The 15,406-nt window shown below is 43.3% G+C and overlaps 3 protein-coding genes across 3 annotated transcripts; 2 read left to right on the top strand and 1 right to left on the bottom strand.

Moving 5' to 3' along the window:
- Positions 1-5,670: 5,670 nt before the first annotated feature.
- Positions 5,671-9,522, top strand: CGCS363_v010461 (putative WD repeat-containing protein; the record flags this gene model as incomplete). Its single annotated transcript, XM_036642310.1, has 1 exon — positions 5,671-9,522. One exon carries the CDS (start codon positions 5,671-5,673, stop codon positions 9,520-9,522), a length of 3,852 nt encoding a protein of 1,283 aa, XP_036492113.1.
- A 310-nt stretch (positions 9,523-9,832) lies between these two features.
- On the bottom strand, positions 9,833-11,705 carry Uvrag (UV radiation resistance associated protein; the record flags this gene model as incomplete). Its single annotated transcript, XM_036642311.1, has 2 exons — positions 9,833-11,275; positions 11,328-11,705. 2 exons carry the CDS (start codon positions 11,703-11,705, stop codon positions 9,833-9,835), a joined length of 1,821 nt encoding a protein of 606 aa, XP_036492116.1.
- A 2,962-nt stretch (positions 11,706-14,667) lies between these two features.
- On the top strand, positions 14,668-15,336 carry CGCS363_v010463 (uncharacterized protein; the record flags this gene model as incomplete). Its single annotated transcript, XM_036642312.1, has 1 exon — positions 14,668-15,336. One exon carries the CDS (start codon positions 14,668-14,670, stop codon positions 15,334-15,336), a length of 669 nt encoding a protein of 222 aa, XP_036492115.1.
- Between the last annotated feature and the right edge of the window lie 70 nt (positions 15,337-15,406).

The raw sequence follows: 15,406 nt of genomic DNA on the forward strand, positions 1-15,406 counted from the left end.
TTTATTATTTCTAAGTATATAATCTTTCTTTTCTTAGCTTATAATATAATATAGTAGAATATATTACTAAAAAATATAATTACTACTTTATTACTAACTTTAAAAGTAGGTATATTTAGTAGATATATTTAATACTAATAATATTCTTTATAAGTATTATTATTATAATAATTAATAAGTTAAGGTATAATAAATAATAATAGAGGATTAATTAATAATTAAATATAGATTAAGTATAATAAAAGTGATACTTAAGCTTAGCTTAAGTATAGTTTAAGCTTAATTTAAGTATAGATTAATCTAAGATTAAGGGATACTTAAAGTTAGATTAAGAGAGATAGAAAGAAGAAAAAATAGAGGGAGGGAAAGCCTTTTTAAAGAAAGAAACTAATTATATAATTATCTAAAGTAAGGCTACTAATATAAAAATAAAATCTATAGATCTTAAATGTTATATAACTTTCTCTTCTTTTTTTATACTACTTATCCTTAGTTATAGTCTCTATAGCTTATATAAAGATTACTTTAAAATTATTCTCTCTTCCCTCTTAATAACTCTTTACTTATTAGGTATATTAATATTTATACTAATTTAGGAGTAAACTAAGATTAATTATAGTACCTTTTTAGCTTTAATATAACTAAGTTTAAGAATATCTATATTCCTAGCTAGTATAAGCTTAGCTTTATCCTTAGTAAGAACCTCTATAGATTAAGATACTACTATAAATATAATAACTTTATAGATATCTCTAAAGGACCTATTATTCTTACTAAGGATATAAAAAATATAGACTTTTATATTAGCTTAAAGGTTTACTAAAACCTTAATTAATTTAGGATAAATCTTAAAGAGTATTTTAACTATTATATAGCTGCTCTTAATATAATCCTTAAGGTCTTTATTATCTTTAAAGATAATAGAAAAGTATATTTATATTTAGATTAATCTTTAAGGTTATTACTAATTTATCTTTAGGTTAACCTTATAGTTATAAAGTAGTAAGTTTTTAGTAATAAGAAGTATTATTAAAGTATTTATAAGTTTAAGTATAATAAGTACTTTTTAATTAAACCTTAAATAATCTCTAATTATCTATAAAGTGCCCCCCTATAAAATAAGATAACTATTATATTATCTAAGCTACTTATCTTATTATAGATAGTAAGGTAACCCTTTATTATAAAGTAATAGTAATTAGCTATTATAAAAACACTAACTTCTATTAGTTTTATTTTAATCTTCTTAAGGGCTTATATAAGATAGTTAAGGAAGATGTTAAAGATAAAAGTAAGGAGTAAATTTAGATTAATCTAAGTTTTAGTAATAAGAAACTAAAGTAAAGCTTTAGTATTAAATAGCTACTTTTATACTTAAATTACTTTTTAGTATAGCTTATAGGGAATAAATTAATCCTTTAAGAGTTCTTATAAATATTATTCTTAGATTAATCTTAGATCTAACTATATCTTTAACTATACTACTTTAATTTCTTAGAGCTCCTTCTATAACTATATAAACTCCTAGAGTTTTATTAGCTCCTTAGTAGTAGGAATAACTAAGTTAAAGCTTTAAAGTACTTAAGTAGTATTCTATTAAGTATTACTCCTTTATTATTACTATTAACTATTATATATAGACTACTATTATAAAGAATTAGAGATATATATTAGTATTAGAGAGTAAACTTAGAGTAATCTAAGAATATACTTAGATTAAATATAGCTTTTTCTTTATAAAGAAGACTAATAACTTAATAGAACTAAAGGTTTACTATTAAATAAAATTAAGATTAATAACTTAATATTATTAGATTTAACTATTAAATAGATAAATAGAGAGCTTAATAGGATTAGAGCTAAGGATTTACTTATAAGAACTATTAGAAGTAATAATAGTAGTACTAAAAAACTTAAAAGCTAGAAGCTTAAGCTTTATTAAGGAGGTATAAGATATTACTAGAAAATATTATTTCTCTTAGAGTATTAAGAATACTTCTTTTTCTTTAAGAATAATTAGATATTAATTTAAGCTTAATTTAAGCTTAAATATAATATATACTTTAGTAAATAAGTTTTTAAGCCTCTTATATATAAACTAAGGTTTAATAATATATAAAGGATATTTTATACTACTTAAAAATATTACTTTCTTTATATATATAGAGGTTTTAGATTTAAGAACTAAAAATTAAATATTAAATAAACTATCTATAGAGTAAATAAGAAATAAACTACACTTAATCTATATTTAAACTAGACTTAAACTATATTTAAGCTATACTTAAATCTTATTTAAACTACACTTAAACTATATTTAAACTATATTTAGACTAAGATTAAACTATATTTATTTTAAGTTTAAACTATATTAATAATTACTTATTTTTCTTATATTATAATTAGTAGCTTTTATTAGCTACTCTATATATATAATAAGTAGTAGAGGGATTTAATATAATTTATATAAGATATTAACTTATCTTAATTTACTTTTATATTTTTTAACTAGATTAGGTTTAAACTTAGGTAGATATACCTCTAGTTTTTATACTAAGCTTAGTATTTAATCTTTAGATTAGAATAAGCTAAGAGTAATCTAAGATTAAATAAAGCTTACTCTAAGTATAATCTTACTTATATAGTAACTAATTTATTATATTATTTTATTCTTAATATAACTAATAAGTTAGAAGAGATATTATTATATAGAATAATAATCTTAATACCTTACTATATATAGTTCTAAAAATATCTTAAATATTATATTAAAAGTAGATTTTATAATACTAAACTAAATATTCTATATAAACCTACCTCCCCTTTTTATAAAGTAATAAGATTTTATATTATATATAAGTCTTAAAACCTATTTATTATTAGTATAAAGTATAATCTAAGTATAATTAAGGAATATTCTAATATACCTTAAAAAAGCTTTATATCTATATCTATAATAATCCTAAGGAGCTTATAATAATATTAACTAAGTTAAAGCTTAAAAGGTATATAGTACTAGCTAAAGTAGATATATAGGACTCTCCTTCTTAATATTTAGAATAAATATTTAAAGAAAAGGTAATATATTTTAGGGTCCTTAAAGTTTACTATAGTATAAGTAAGTAGAATACCTATTATACCCCTATTAATCTTAGATTATTTTAAGATTATATTAAGAATAAACTTACTTCGCTCTAAATCTAATATATAGTAGCTTAATATAATCTCTTTTTTATTCTTTCTAAAAAGATACTTATAATTTATATTAAGCTAGAAAGTCTTAATAGTTTTCTAAAACTTAGCTTAACTTTACTAAAAACTAATTATTATCTATAAATTAGATATATTATAGTAGAAATACTATAAGTATTAAAGCTTATTAATATATAAAGTAATCTATAATTACTCTAGGAATATACTAAAAGTTTACTAAGAATATTTTTAGAAATAATTTACTTAATTATCTCTTATAATATAATATAATATTTCTTAGAGGTATTATAATCTAAGTATAGAAAAGCCTATTAAGTAGTAGAAGAGGTTTTCCCTCTTAATTAGTATAGCAATCTTATCCTAATTACTTAAGCTTAAGTATATCTTAAGTAATATACTTTTTCTAAATTTATTATATAGATCTTAATAGTATTAACTATTTATATAAGTATTTAGTAAAAATTAATCTTTATTTAAATTAAGTATAATCTATAAATATACTAAAAGTAAGATATAGATTATATATAGACTTAATAGATTATATAAACTTTTAATAGATTATTAATAAGATCTTCTTTACTAATAGTAAGAGGTAAGTATAAAGCCCCTTATAGACTAGAAATATATATAAATATTTTATAATATTATATAGGATAAACTAATAAAACTTAACTTTATAGGAGTACTTCTTTATTTACTTTTACTTTTAGTTATAATTAATCCCTAATTTATTAGAGAGTATTCTGTAATTACTCTAGAATTAAAAGTACTTACTATATTTTAGCTTCTTATATTAAGTAATATCTTAAACTATATAGCTTAGATTATTATTTAGATAATAATAATTTAAGTTCTAAATAATTTATTAAATAACAGTAATATAACTATTAAATTTAGAAAAGACTAAGGATATAATATATATTATAGAATTTATTCTTAACTAGTTTATATATTATATAATAAATTATAGTTAATAATTTATATTTTAGATAGTTTAAGCTATTATTTATCTTAAAGTAATTAAGGATTAAATATACTTATAATATTATAACCTATTATACTTAATATATAAAGTTTTAATCTTAATATATTAACTTTATTTAAGCTTTAAAGGAGTTTTAGGCTATATATGCTTAAGTAATTACCTATTATTATAATATAAAAACTTAGGTATTTTCCTATACTTCTTATATTTATTCCTAGATTATTTTAGGAATAATCTTATATAGTTCTAAGAACTTAAAGTTAAAATATTTATAAATAGTATACTTTATATACTAATAAATAACTTAATAATAATTTTAAATATTTAAGAAAGTATATTATATATTACTTTCTACTTACTTTAACTTATAATAGAATTAAACCTATTAAGTTAGTATAAAGACTAAATATAGAGTAATCTAAAATAAACCTATTTTATCTTAAGGTTTCTTAATTTTAATATCTATAAGTTTTTTTATTAAAATTATATATAGATACCTATTAAAAGATATATTTAGGTAAGTAGGGATATTAATAATAAATATAATATCTTTTATAGTAAGTATAGTTAAATAGAGGATTAATTCTAAATAAGTTACTTATAAAATTAGAGATTAATTATAGATTATATAGCTTTAGTATTTTACTTATTTATCTAAAGGATATAATTATCTATTAATTATAAGGTTTAACTAAGAAGTTATAAACTTACTTTATAGCTTCTAATTACTAGATCTCCTCTTTAGGAATATTAATAAATAGAGGAGTATTTTTAAAATTATTATATATACTTATAACTTATTAAAATAGCTACTTAAATTTATTATCTTTATTATTAATATACTAACTTAGATAGATTAATTTAAAATTAAATACTATTTTTTTAATTTAAGTAGAATTAACTATAATTAGTCTTAGATTATTCTAGGATTTAGTATATAAAGCTATATAGTAAAAAATTATTTTAGGTAAATTAAGTAGTAAATAGGTAGAAACTACTAAATATACCTTTAAAATAGGGTAGTAGTAGGTAAACTAATATACCCCTCTTTCTACGGATAAATATTACACCGCTTATAAGTGGGGCCGAGGCGTACCCTCCGTCAGGTTAGCAGGGAAGGGGGTACCTAAGGTTAACTGCATCGTGCCGGCCGGGAGCACCACCTGGGCGCTGTTCAGGTACCCCACCAACTGAACTTTAAAAGAGCTCGCCTATCGTAGTCGGGCTGCTTATCAACACCTTATCGGCCGAGCAGCGGCTATCTCTTATCGCCTGTCGCTGCCAGCCTAGGGCCATTGGGTTGCCTTGAGGTACCTTCATCACTGGTCAATCGCAGCTTCGTTTCCACCCCACGCAACGAAGCATCGTCGACGGTCGCAAGCCGCCTCCCTCGTCCCCCGATCGCGACACCACCGCCATGCCCATGGCGCCGTGCGAGCTCGAGCTTCATGTATAGCCGCGAAAACAAGATCATGCGCAAACTCCTCGGCAAAGTCACTGCCGACAGCAGCACCGACACGAGCCACACCATCGGCATCACCAGCGCGCCTCAGTTCCAGACCTCCTACCGCCCCAGCGCCTCCCAGAACGCCGTCTACTCCGCCGGCGTGCCCATCCTATGCCTCGATACCTCTCCCGACCATCGGACTGCCATTATCGCCGGCCGACATGTTCTCAAGACCGTCGTCTTGGACGGCCTGTCCATTAGCGAGGGCGTCGATGTCCGCGGCGCCATCACGGCCCAGTCGGCCTCGAGCAAAGGTGCTTCGAGCTCCCTGATGGCCGACCAGCTTTCGATACGAGACGTAAAATGGCATGGCGATTCCACGATATTCACAGCTTGCGCGAACGGCAATATCTTTTCCTACGATCTGGCGCGAATTGCGACGGGCGGCACTCCCCTGGAGTTTGTCCAGACGAGGGAGGATTCACGTCAGGTGAACTCGCTGGACATTAATCCACATCGCCGGACGACTTTACTATCGGGGAGCCAGGATGGAATGGTGCGGTATTTCGACATTCGCGCCCCGGTCCAGAGTCGCTCGGGCGGCTTCACCTACAGTCCCAGAGGCGCCTACAAGTGCAATGCAGACGGTGTTCGCCAGGTCAAGTGGTCGCCCAAGGACGGCTTCTATTTCGCCTGTGGAACAGAGTCTGGTGTGGTTCTGAAGTGGGATGTGCGCAAGATCGCGCAGCCTCTGCTCAAGATTCCTGCACACGACAAGGCCTGCACCTCGATATCCTGGCATCCCGACGGCAACCATCTGATCAGCGGCGGCTGGGACAGCAAATGCACCGTCTGGGACATGTCCAAGAACGCAGACAAGAGACAAAAGCCGCGCTGGCTCATTTATACCCCTGCGCCTGTGTCTGCCGTGGCCTGGAGACCTGGTCTCTGGTCTGCGAGCGCCCAAGGAAAACGCGCCGCTCAAGTCGCTGTGTCATATGATGACGGCAGCCACAAGCGATACGGAATCAGCAGCGTTCACATCTGGGACCTAGCGAGACCCTCAATGCCGTACAAGGAAATCGATCGCTTTGATTACTCGCCATCATGCCTACTGTGGCAGAATCAAGATCTCCTGTGGACTGTCGGTAATGATGGATTATTCAACCAATGCGACGTCGCATTCGCCCCCAAGGTGCTGGACCGACAGTCCGTATCCAGCATGGCTTTGTCTGCGCGAGGCGATGCGGTCATGTTTCTCGACGAGCGACCACATCATCGCCCTCGACCACCAGTCATCCACCATCAACAGCAGAGCATTGTGCCACCGAGAACTTCCTATAGTTCGAGTCCTACCACTCCCATGCTCAGCATCAGTCGCAGCGACTCGGAAGAGGATGTCGTCGGAAGCTTTCTGGGTCCTCGACGAAGGATAGGCAGGAAGCGAAGACACAGCCTCAGGTCAATTCCTGTCCTAAGTACCACGCCGCCCTCGGGTCCAAGCCTGGGCGACGACGCGATCCTGGGCTTGGAAGCAGCGATCAAAGTCACGGGCACCTACAAGACACAGCAGTCAATGGCCGTCGGTCACATTCCGGCAGCAGCCAGAGTTGACGTGTACCAGTTTCTCTCGAGTTACTACCTGGAGACCATTGAGCAGGAGCTTCCTTACGTTACGGGGGGGAAGTCTTTGGCGAGTAGGGTCTCCTCCATCATGGAGCATTATGCCCGTGCAGCAGAGCAAGTCAACCAATTCCGTCTTGCACAAACTTGGAGAATCCTCGCATACTCAGTCAACCTATTATTGAACAGAAGGGCGGAGTATCATCTCCAGCTTCGACTGGGCCATTTCCAGAAGAGGCCATCCCTGCCAAAGATCAAAGATATCCCAAAGGTCAAGGTCCCAAGATCGTTAGGCGTCGTCGTGGAGATGAATGGCGAGGACACGCCCAGACGGCCCTCCAGTGCTGTCATCTCAAATACCGTTGATAGCAGGTCGCTGGGCCCACGATCGTTGCTGTCTGAGGAAATCGAGAGTACATCCAACGTCACTACGCCCATCGCCCGGGCCATTAATGAAGAGAACGCAGAACAGGGGGCGTCTCGATCGGATTCACGTCTACCGCCCGTCATGGAGTCGGATGGCTTTGCTTTGCCCCCTGCTGCTCACAGTACGTTCAACAACAGTCCTCGCAGGCGACTGGATTCGGTCCCTTTGTCTGTCACAAGCCATCACAGCGACCAGACACAGGTCTCTAGCACAGATGGATACGACTTTTATGATACTGACGCCCTCGCTCAAGCCATAGATGTGCCCGAGCCAAAACAAAAGGAGCAAATGCCCTTGGACTACGGCCCCCGCACCCCAAATAGCCGCCGAACCGCCCTGAGGCACAACTCAGACGACAGCTTTGCCCAGATGTTCTCCATGTCTGAGAGTAGCAGGCAGACATCGGGGCTCGCGTCGTCCTCTGAGGGGGGCGTCTCAGCTAGATCTATCACGAGCTACCCTGTGCAAATGCAGAAGCAGACTGTTGACGAGCAGGGCGAATATGAAAGTCGTATCCGTGGCAAGGAGATTGAGGACTCACCAGAACATGGCGCGTTGACAGAGCTAAATGCGCCTGTAGAGAGCACGCCGAAAGACTCGCCAGAGGAGATATTCATGATCTCCCAGACCACGCTGGCATCCGACACCGCTACTGACGACCTATCACAATCCCAAGTCAACTCCCTCCCACCAACATATGAGGACCTCGCCCCTCTCCATGTCGGTGTATCTTCTTCAACCCCGCCAAAACCTAATTCAACTCTCCAACACGACCCGACCCCGTCGATCCTCGAATCTGACTACCTCCCCTGGCCAGAGGACCCTTCGTATCCGCACCCTCTCCCCTCCAAAGAAACCCCCGAAACCTCACCGCCCCTCAACCCCTACACACTCCTCACCCGCGCGCTCGACTTCGAAACCCGCACATCAGCCCTGAACGCGTCGGCAATGGTTCTCCTCCTCAAGCCTCTCATGCCAGACTCCGTCATCGACCCCTTCCGCGCAACCGCGATCCTCCGCCAACACCACTCCCGCCTCATGGGCATGCAGCTCTTCATCGAAGCAGCCCTCCTCCGCAAACTCTGCGTCCGGGGCTGGCCCGAAGGCATACCGGACTGGGGCGCAAACTACACCTCCATCTTCGGCACCGCCCAGCAGGGCGTCAAAGGCGGCTTCATCTGCCCCTCGTGCCGCAAGCCCCGCGAACTCGACCCCAAGCTCGGCTCCAAGGCCCTCTGGAAATGCGAGCGCTGCCGCGTCGCCATGGCCCCCTGCGCCGTCTGCGGCCACCGCGAGACCACCGCCACCGTCCTCCCCATCCCCGGCGGCGTCTCCCCCCAGAAGCAGCAGGATCCCGTCATGAGCACGTGGTGGTACTGCCCCGGCTGCGCCCACGGCGGCCATGCCACATGCCTCCAGTCCTGGCACGCGCCCTCGGACGACGGTAGCATCCGCTACGAGCTCAGCGACGGCTGCTGCCCCCTCGACGGCTGCGGCCACGCCTGCCTCCCCGGAAAATGGGGCGACGAAAAGTCCGCTGCGCGCGCGGACGAGGTTGGTCGCGCGGCCGTCGAGAAGGCGCGGCTAGGCGGCGTCGGAGGTGGGGGCGGAGGCAGCGTGGCCGGGAGTAAACCGCAGAGCCCCGTGATCCAGCCCAACGTGCGCGGAGACAAGGACGATGTGCCGCAGAGCCGGGCCGTCGAGAGTGTGCGCGAGGCGTTGGCGGGGGGCCCGCCTGGCGCCGGCATTTTGAGCTCGAGCCCCGGGACGAGGCAGGGCGAGAGGGAGAGGCGGAAGAGCGTCAAATTCGTCCCGACGGAGCGCTAGTGGCGCGTCGATCTGCGAGCTTTTCGCTCTTTGTAGGAAGTCATGTGAAGATACTGTACGATGGTGTGTTTAGCGAGGTATTTTCAGAGCTACAGCGATGTGCGTTTCGGAGCACTGGCGTCGGGGTCCCATCTTTGGAAACGGGACGATGAAAGAAGATGATTTGCCGCAGACGTAGAAGAGGGCCATGTACGAGTATTAAACATATTATTAAGGCGAACGTCGCCGGGTATCTCGACAATTGAAACTACGTAATTATCCCACCCTCCTTTCTGTTCTGGTGTTGTAACTTTTGGTTTCCTCCATCATTTCAAGTCCCAACGTTTTCTCTCAGACCCTTGGTACGAAGTGACAATTTCATCTGTCCCTCATCAAACGGCAGACCTGCAGGTGAAAAAGAGGGAAGCTCCGGCGAGGCGGCGTCATCCCTCGCAGCCAGTGCCTTCCGAAGCTCGTCGCGTTGGCGGCTGAGGTACTCGCTGTCGTTGCTACCGCGGCGACTCCCGTCGCCAATGCTGCTCGTGTCCCCGTCGCCTTCCCTGACAGAGGACGCCGTGCGTCTTGAAAAGCGGCCCGCCCAGAGGCCACGGACACCGCCGACTTTGCGGCCGGGGAGCTCGTCGGTGCCGGCGCTGCAGACGTAGAGGAGGTATTTGAGGTTGGGCAGCGTCTGGCGTATGTCTGGGACTTTGAGGCCCTGGCTGGCGCAGAGGGCTTCGATGTTCTTGTTGAGGAGGAACCAGCCGTAGTCGAAACGGTAGTGTGCAGCTGTTGACCCTCCGCGCGGGATGTAGAGTGGGAAGTCGCGCTGTCGGGCGGCTTGGGCGGAGTTGAGGTCGGTCAGGAGGGAGATGTCGTCTCGGATGGAGGAGCGCGAGGCGAAGGGTGTGATGGGATACGGCAGAGGGACGCAGAGGTAGTACTGCAAGTGGTCTGTGAGGCTTGCAACGTAGCCAAGGGCGGCGGACAAAAGATCGTCATCCGCGCCCCGGGACGCAGATGTGTCGTACTCTGAATTAGGGAGCGGCAAGCCCGCGACTTGAAAGTTGAGAGGACCGCCGGAGGTGGTTGGAAGGATCTGATAGATGTGTGCCAGGTCGGAGCATATGCGACGTCGCTGCCCGCGTATCTGGCCTTGGGTGTCAGACAGCAGGGCCTTGGAGGCGGCAAGGTGCTCCGTCGCGTTGGCCACGTCCTTCTCTGCCTTGTCCTGGAGGGAACGCCCGTTGGCAATGGCTTCTCTGCGCGCCTTTAGCGACTCCCGCAGCTCTTCGCGACGCTTCTCGGACGCTTTGAGGGCACGCTGCTCTGCCGCCACGTATTTGCGCGCCAATTTCACCTTCTCTTCGGCCGCGGGAGCCTCATCGTGGGGTATTGTTTCGAGTATATCGTTAATCTGGGAGGTGATCTGTTCCTGAGTGGCAATAGCATCCTGGATGGAGTTGTCGAGCGTCGCGAGCTTCATGAGGGCATTGTAGGAAGACGTATGGAGCGGCGGCAGGTCTTTGGGATGCGCCGGCTTTCCCAAGACATCCAACGAGTACACGCCGTCGGCCAGGTGAAAGATAAGGGCATTGGGAGGGAATTTGTGGTTCTGAAGGCTGCCGATGAAGTGTAGACTTCGGAGGTCGATAATATCTTCGAGAAGCAACGTCCACGAGGTTCGCTTGGCCCAAATCTTTATCGTAAAGACTGGTGCTCTGGTCACAGAGGCTCCGTGGTGGTTGAGATCGAAGAATTGAAAGTTGAAGTTCTGCGTTATCAGGTTAGCTTGACCAAGTAGGCGTGGTTCCGGAGCTGCTCACAGTCGCGTGCTCCTTCAGCTCGGAGATGTAGACTGGCTCCTCCTCGTCCTCGCAGTGCAGGGAAAAGAACACGTCGGCAGCTCTACCGTCGACAGTCAATTGCAGCATGCGCTGCCTCGTCAGAGGACTGGCCTGGGCGAGGGCGGTGCTCCTGCGCCGTGGCGCCTTGGGACGGATGTTGTCGCTCGAGAGAGCATGGTGGAGATGAGGGGTATCGCGAAGAGCTTCGATCTTGGCGGGCGTCGCATTTAGAAGGGTGTCGTCGATGGTACGGCCACGGGGTCGGACGAAGCTGAGATTTCGGAGATAGATACCGCGGAGGTGACGAAGCTTGCGGTTCTGGGAGAGGAGGAGGGGGCGAGATTCGGGCGGAGGCATCGTGAGGGAACGGCTTGGCTCAATTCATGGCGCTTCTTTGAGGAGGCGGGGGTGGGCGTGGTTTCTTTGGCGAGCTCATGTGTCGCAGGGATACTTGGAATAGTCGCCAGACAAGGTTGTGCTGTGAACAAAGGTAAGCCGTGCTCACCGAAGGTATCGTGACGTGGTGATTGTTTGGAGATTTTAGGTGAACTGACGACACTGGAGGTTACAGAGAGCTAGCTGCCCGCGGTCACTGCTGACAACACAAACGGGTAGCAGCAGGAGCAGCAGGAGCAGGAGCACGGGCACCTGCTTCAGTTGGGTGCAGGAGCTCCTGACGTTTGGACTCAAATTGGCTTCGTCCCCCGCCCCACCTCAGCATCGTCATCGCTCAGGAACCGGATTATGTAATCGAAAAGCTCAGCAGAACGAGCAGTATGATATCCAAACCACTGATCATTCGGTTTTGATCATGTCGAATTCTCATACAACTTAACTTGTAAGTGTCAGGGCTTTCAAATTTTCATTTCTGTTTCTGAGATAAGTTCAGGTCCCAAACTGAAACTCACCCACCAGCAAAATGAAACGCCTCATAAACACATTTTCGATATCCAACGTAGTTGAGTAGAAGCTGACACATTTTCTAAATGTCGAGGTCGGATACAGGTTTTGATATTTTCAACGTAAATACATTTACTATCGCTCTTATCAACTTCGTGGGAAATAAGGACCTAGACTGTAGACACTCTAGGTACAGGTATAATAGTGAAAATGAAAGAGATGTTGAAAATATCAAGTTCTTGACCCTCGTCATTGGCTCGTCAGGGAAGGAGCCGTCGATTGAGAGGGAGTAGTCGGCGTCGATGACTCGATTGAGGGGCTGCTTGTGTTTGAAAAAAGTAAAGTCGTGCCAAAGGTGGGAAATCTGACAGAAGACGTAGTAGGACTCGCAGACGTTGAATCGATCGCGTCAGTGCTTGATATGGCTAGAGTGCTGCTCGCTGGCGTAATTAGGGATTGTTCGTTAACTGACTCCGTTATGCTTGACGATGCATCGGCTTCAGTGGTCGGGGTTGGCATGGAGGTAGCAGGACTGGTGAATGATAGCACGTCCGTCGACGACGAAGGCGCGTTTGATTATGGCAACAGAGACGAGGTGATTGTACCAGTGATCGTATTACTGAAGCTTGTTGAATCGATGTCCGTGGAGAGGAGAAGGGAGCTATCACTCGAAGCTGGAATTGATCCTTCTGATTGTGAATCTGAAGTGAGACTTGGTGACGGTGTTTCGGACGAAATGAACGACGTCGAGGTAGCTATTATCGAAATTGTCGAGGAAGAAAAGGTCTCTAGGTCATCAAGCGGCACTGTGGGTGAAGACGAGGAATCCGTTGACAATGTTGATAAGTCTGTAGTCGTCGATGGGTCTGTTGTAGATATCAATGTTTCATCTGAGGAAAATGGTAGAGTAGAGGGCAAGTCAGAGATGTTCGAGGATGTCGATGTGAAAATGTCATTAAACGGAGTAGATGCTAACTCAGGTGTATAACGGAAGCCACGGTAGTCGATTCTACGGTAGACAATTCCACAGAAGACGGTTTTTTCGTCAGAGAATTCCATAGTTGGGGATACCTCAGATGAAGAGAAGTCCGACGAAGTATGCTCTTCAGATACGGTGGAGGATATTTCAATTCAGGGGACGAGGTCGAGGCAGATGACATTTACGATACTGTAGTCACGGACAAGATTGACGATATTTCGGATGATGGGAATGCCTCAAATAAGGTAGGCGAAACTTCGGATGAGATCTGTGAGGATTCCGGTGAGGGAGTCACGGCTTCCGGTGTGGCTGCTGGAGTTTCCGACAAGGTGTTTGAGATATTTGATGAAGAAGGGGAGGTTTCGGCCGCAGTAGATGAAGTTTCCGTCAGGATAGCTGAAACCTCCGATGTAGTCGATGGAATCTCTGACGAAGTAGAGGAGTCTTCAGTAGAGGGAGGCAATATCCCCGGCATAGTAGATGAAGTTTCTGATGAAGCAGAACATTCCTCAACTGAAGTGATCATGTCGGATACAGACGAGGGCGTTTCCAATGAAGTAACGGCAGAGAGCTCCCCCAGAAAGCGGGTGCCGGCGCATATGGTCTCCGCAACCTGGAGGTGTTCCAAAGGACGGAAACTTACAGTTGAAAACTATTATTTAGATCCTGTAGTGCTCCATGCAGAGCATCGAAGTCCTGATGAAAGGGAGAACAAGCTTTCACCATACATCAACTCAACTCAACCACGGAGGGTTGAAATTTTGAAGGTCTACTGTGTAAAGATAAGACCACGAAGACAAAACTGATCTCCGGTCGTTTGGCTCCGTCCTGCATCTAATCCCCGCTCCGGACCCCAACAAGTCGGCTGATCCCTGGCCAAGCGGCCCCGTCAACCTCCGCCTCCGATCACCCCGCCCGGAGCTTGAAAGTGTCTGAGCGTCGCAGTTGGGGTGTCCTTGTTGTTTCACTAGCTTATGTGCGAAGAAAACAAGCTATCCCAATTCCACGTCATCGATAAACCTTACTGCTCAACCATTCGGGGAAAAGAAGATGCGCCAAGGGTCTTTTCTCCGTTGGGATGGCAAGCAGGCAAATAGACATTAATTCGCTGGTCCGTCTCACCATTGAGCCGCAACACCCTAGATGAACCGTCTCGTATGGCTCGCGTCGTCCCGTCTTCGGTCTAGAGGATTCTTGAAGGGGCTGAGTGAATCGCCGAGCCACTTACAACTAAGCTTCTGGGGCGCAGAACACCTCGCTGGCGTACGTCACTGAACATGAAAGCTGTGATTCCGCGGGCGTTTGACTACATGCCGGGGAAAATTAAAGCTCCCCATCTTCCCCTCGCGCGTGACAAAGAACTTCCCCGCTGGACTATCGATCATGCCTGGAACATCAAGTTGTTGAACGTCAAAGACAATTGGTTGCCGAAGGAGAGCAATGGAACCGACGACAGAGCCTCAGCACTTCCTCCTGCTCGACCGGGACCATGCAGAAGATGCCATCATAGTCAATCTCGCAAAACGGAGTGATATAACCCCGCTCTACAGCATCAGCCACAACTCCAAAATGACAAAGATGGAGATTCGGAGAATAAAATGCGACGCCATCTCCACCGAGCACCGACCCATCGGCGCCGTTAAGCTTCGCACGATACCACCTCGAATCGACCTCACCGTCCGTGGCGTCGCCTTCAAAATGGCCCGCAAACACCCCCTGTCAAGCACGCTCGGGTTCCGCTTCCTGGGCGCCGGCGAGATGCGCTGGGAGCAGAACAAGAAGGGCAGGGGCATGCGGCTCGTCGACTTCAACGGCAAAATCCAGGCCCATTTCCGTCCGAGAATGCACGTGGCCAGCCACGTTAATACCGCCGCAGCCGCCGGCGGTGGGGGCGGGGGCGGGGAAGACGAGAAGAGCGGCCGGAGTAGTCCGGGGCACAAGCCCGGGTGGGGACCCGGCTTCGAGCTGCACGCGACGAAGCTTGCGGACCTGGACCTGGACCTGATAGTCACGACGGGCTTGGCGGCGGCAGAGCATCGTCGGCAGTTGGATGACGACTGGGACCAGGCTGCGGGCGAGGAGCTGGACAAGGCGCGAGGCGGAAGCTGAGACTTCGTGGGGTCAAGTTCATTACTCATTAACTCTTTTTGAGTTTTCGTTGATGTTGTTTCTATAATAC

This window comes from Colletotrichum siamense (genome assembly GCF_013390195.1).
Source record: "Colletotrichum siamense strain Cg363 chromosome Unknown KSG_Cg363_contig07, whole genome shotgun sequence".
Taxonomy (NCBI): Eukaryota; Fungi; Ascomycota; class Sordariomycetes; order Glomerellales; family Glomerellaceae; genus Colletotrichum; species Colletotrichum siamense.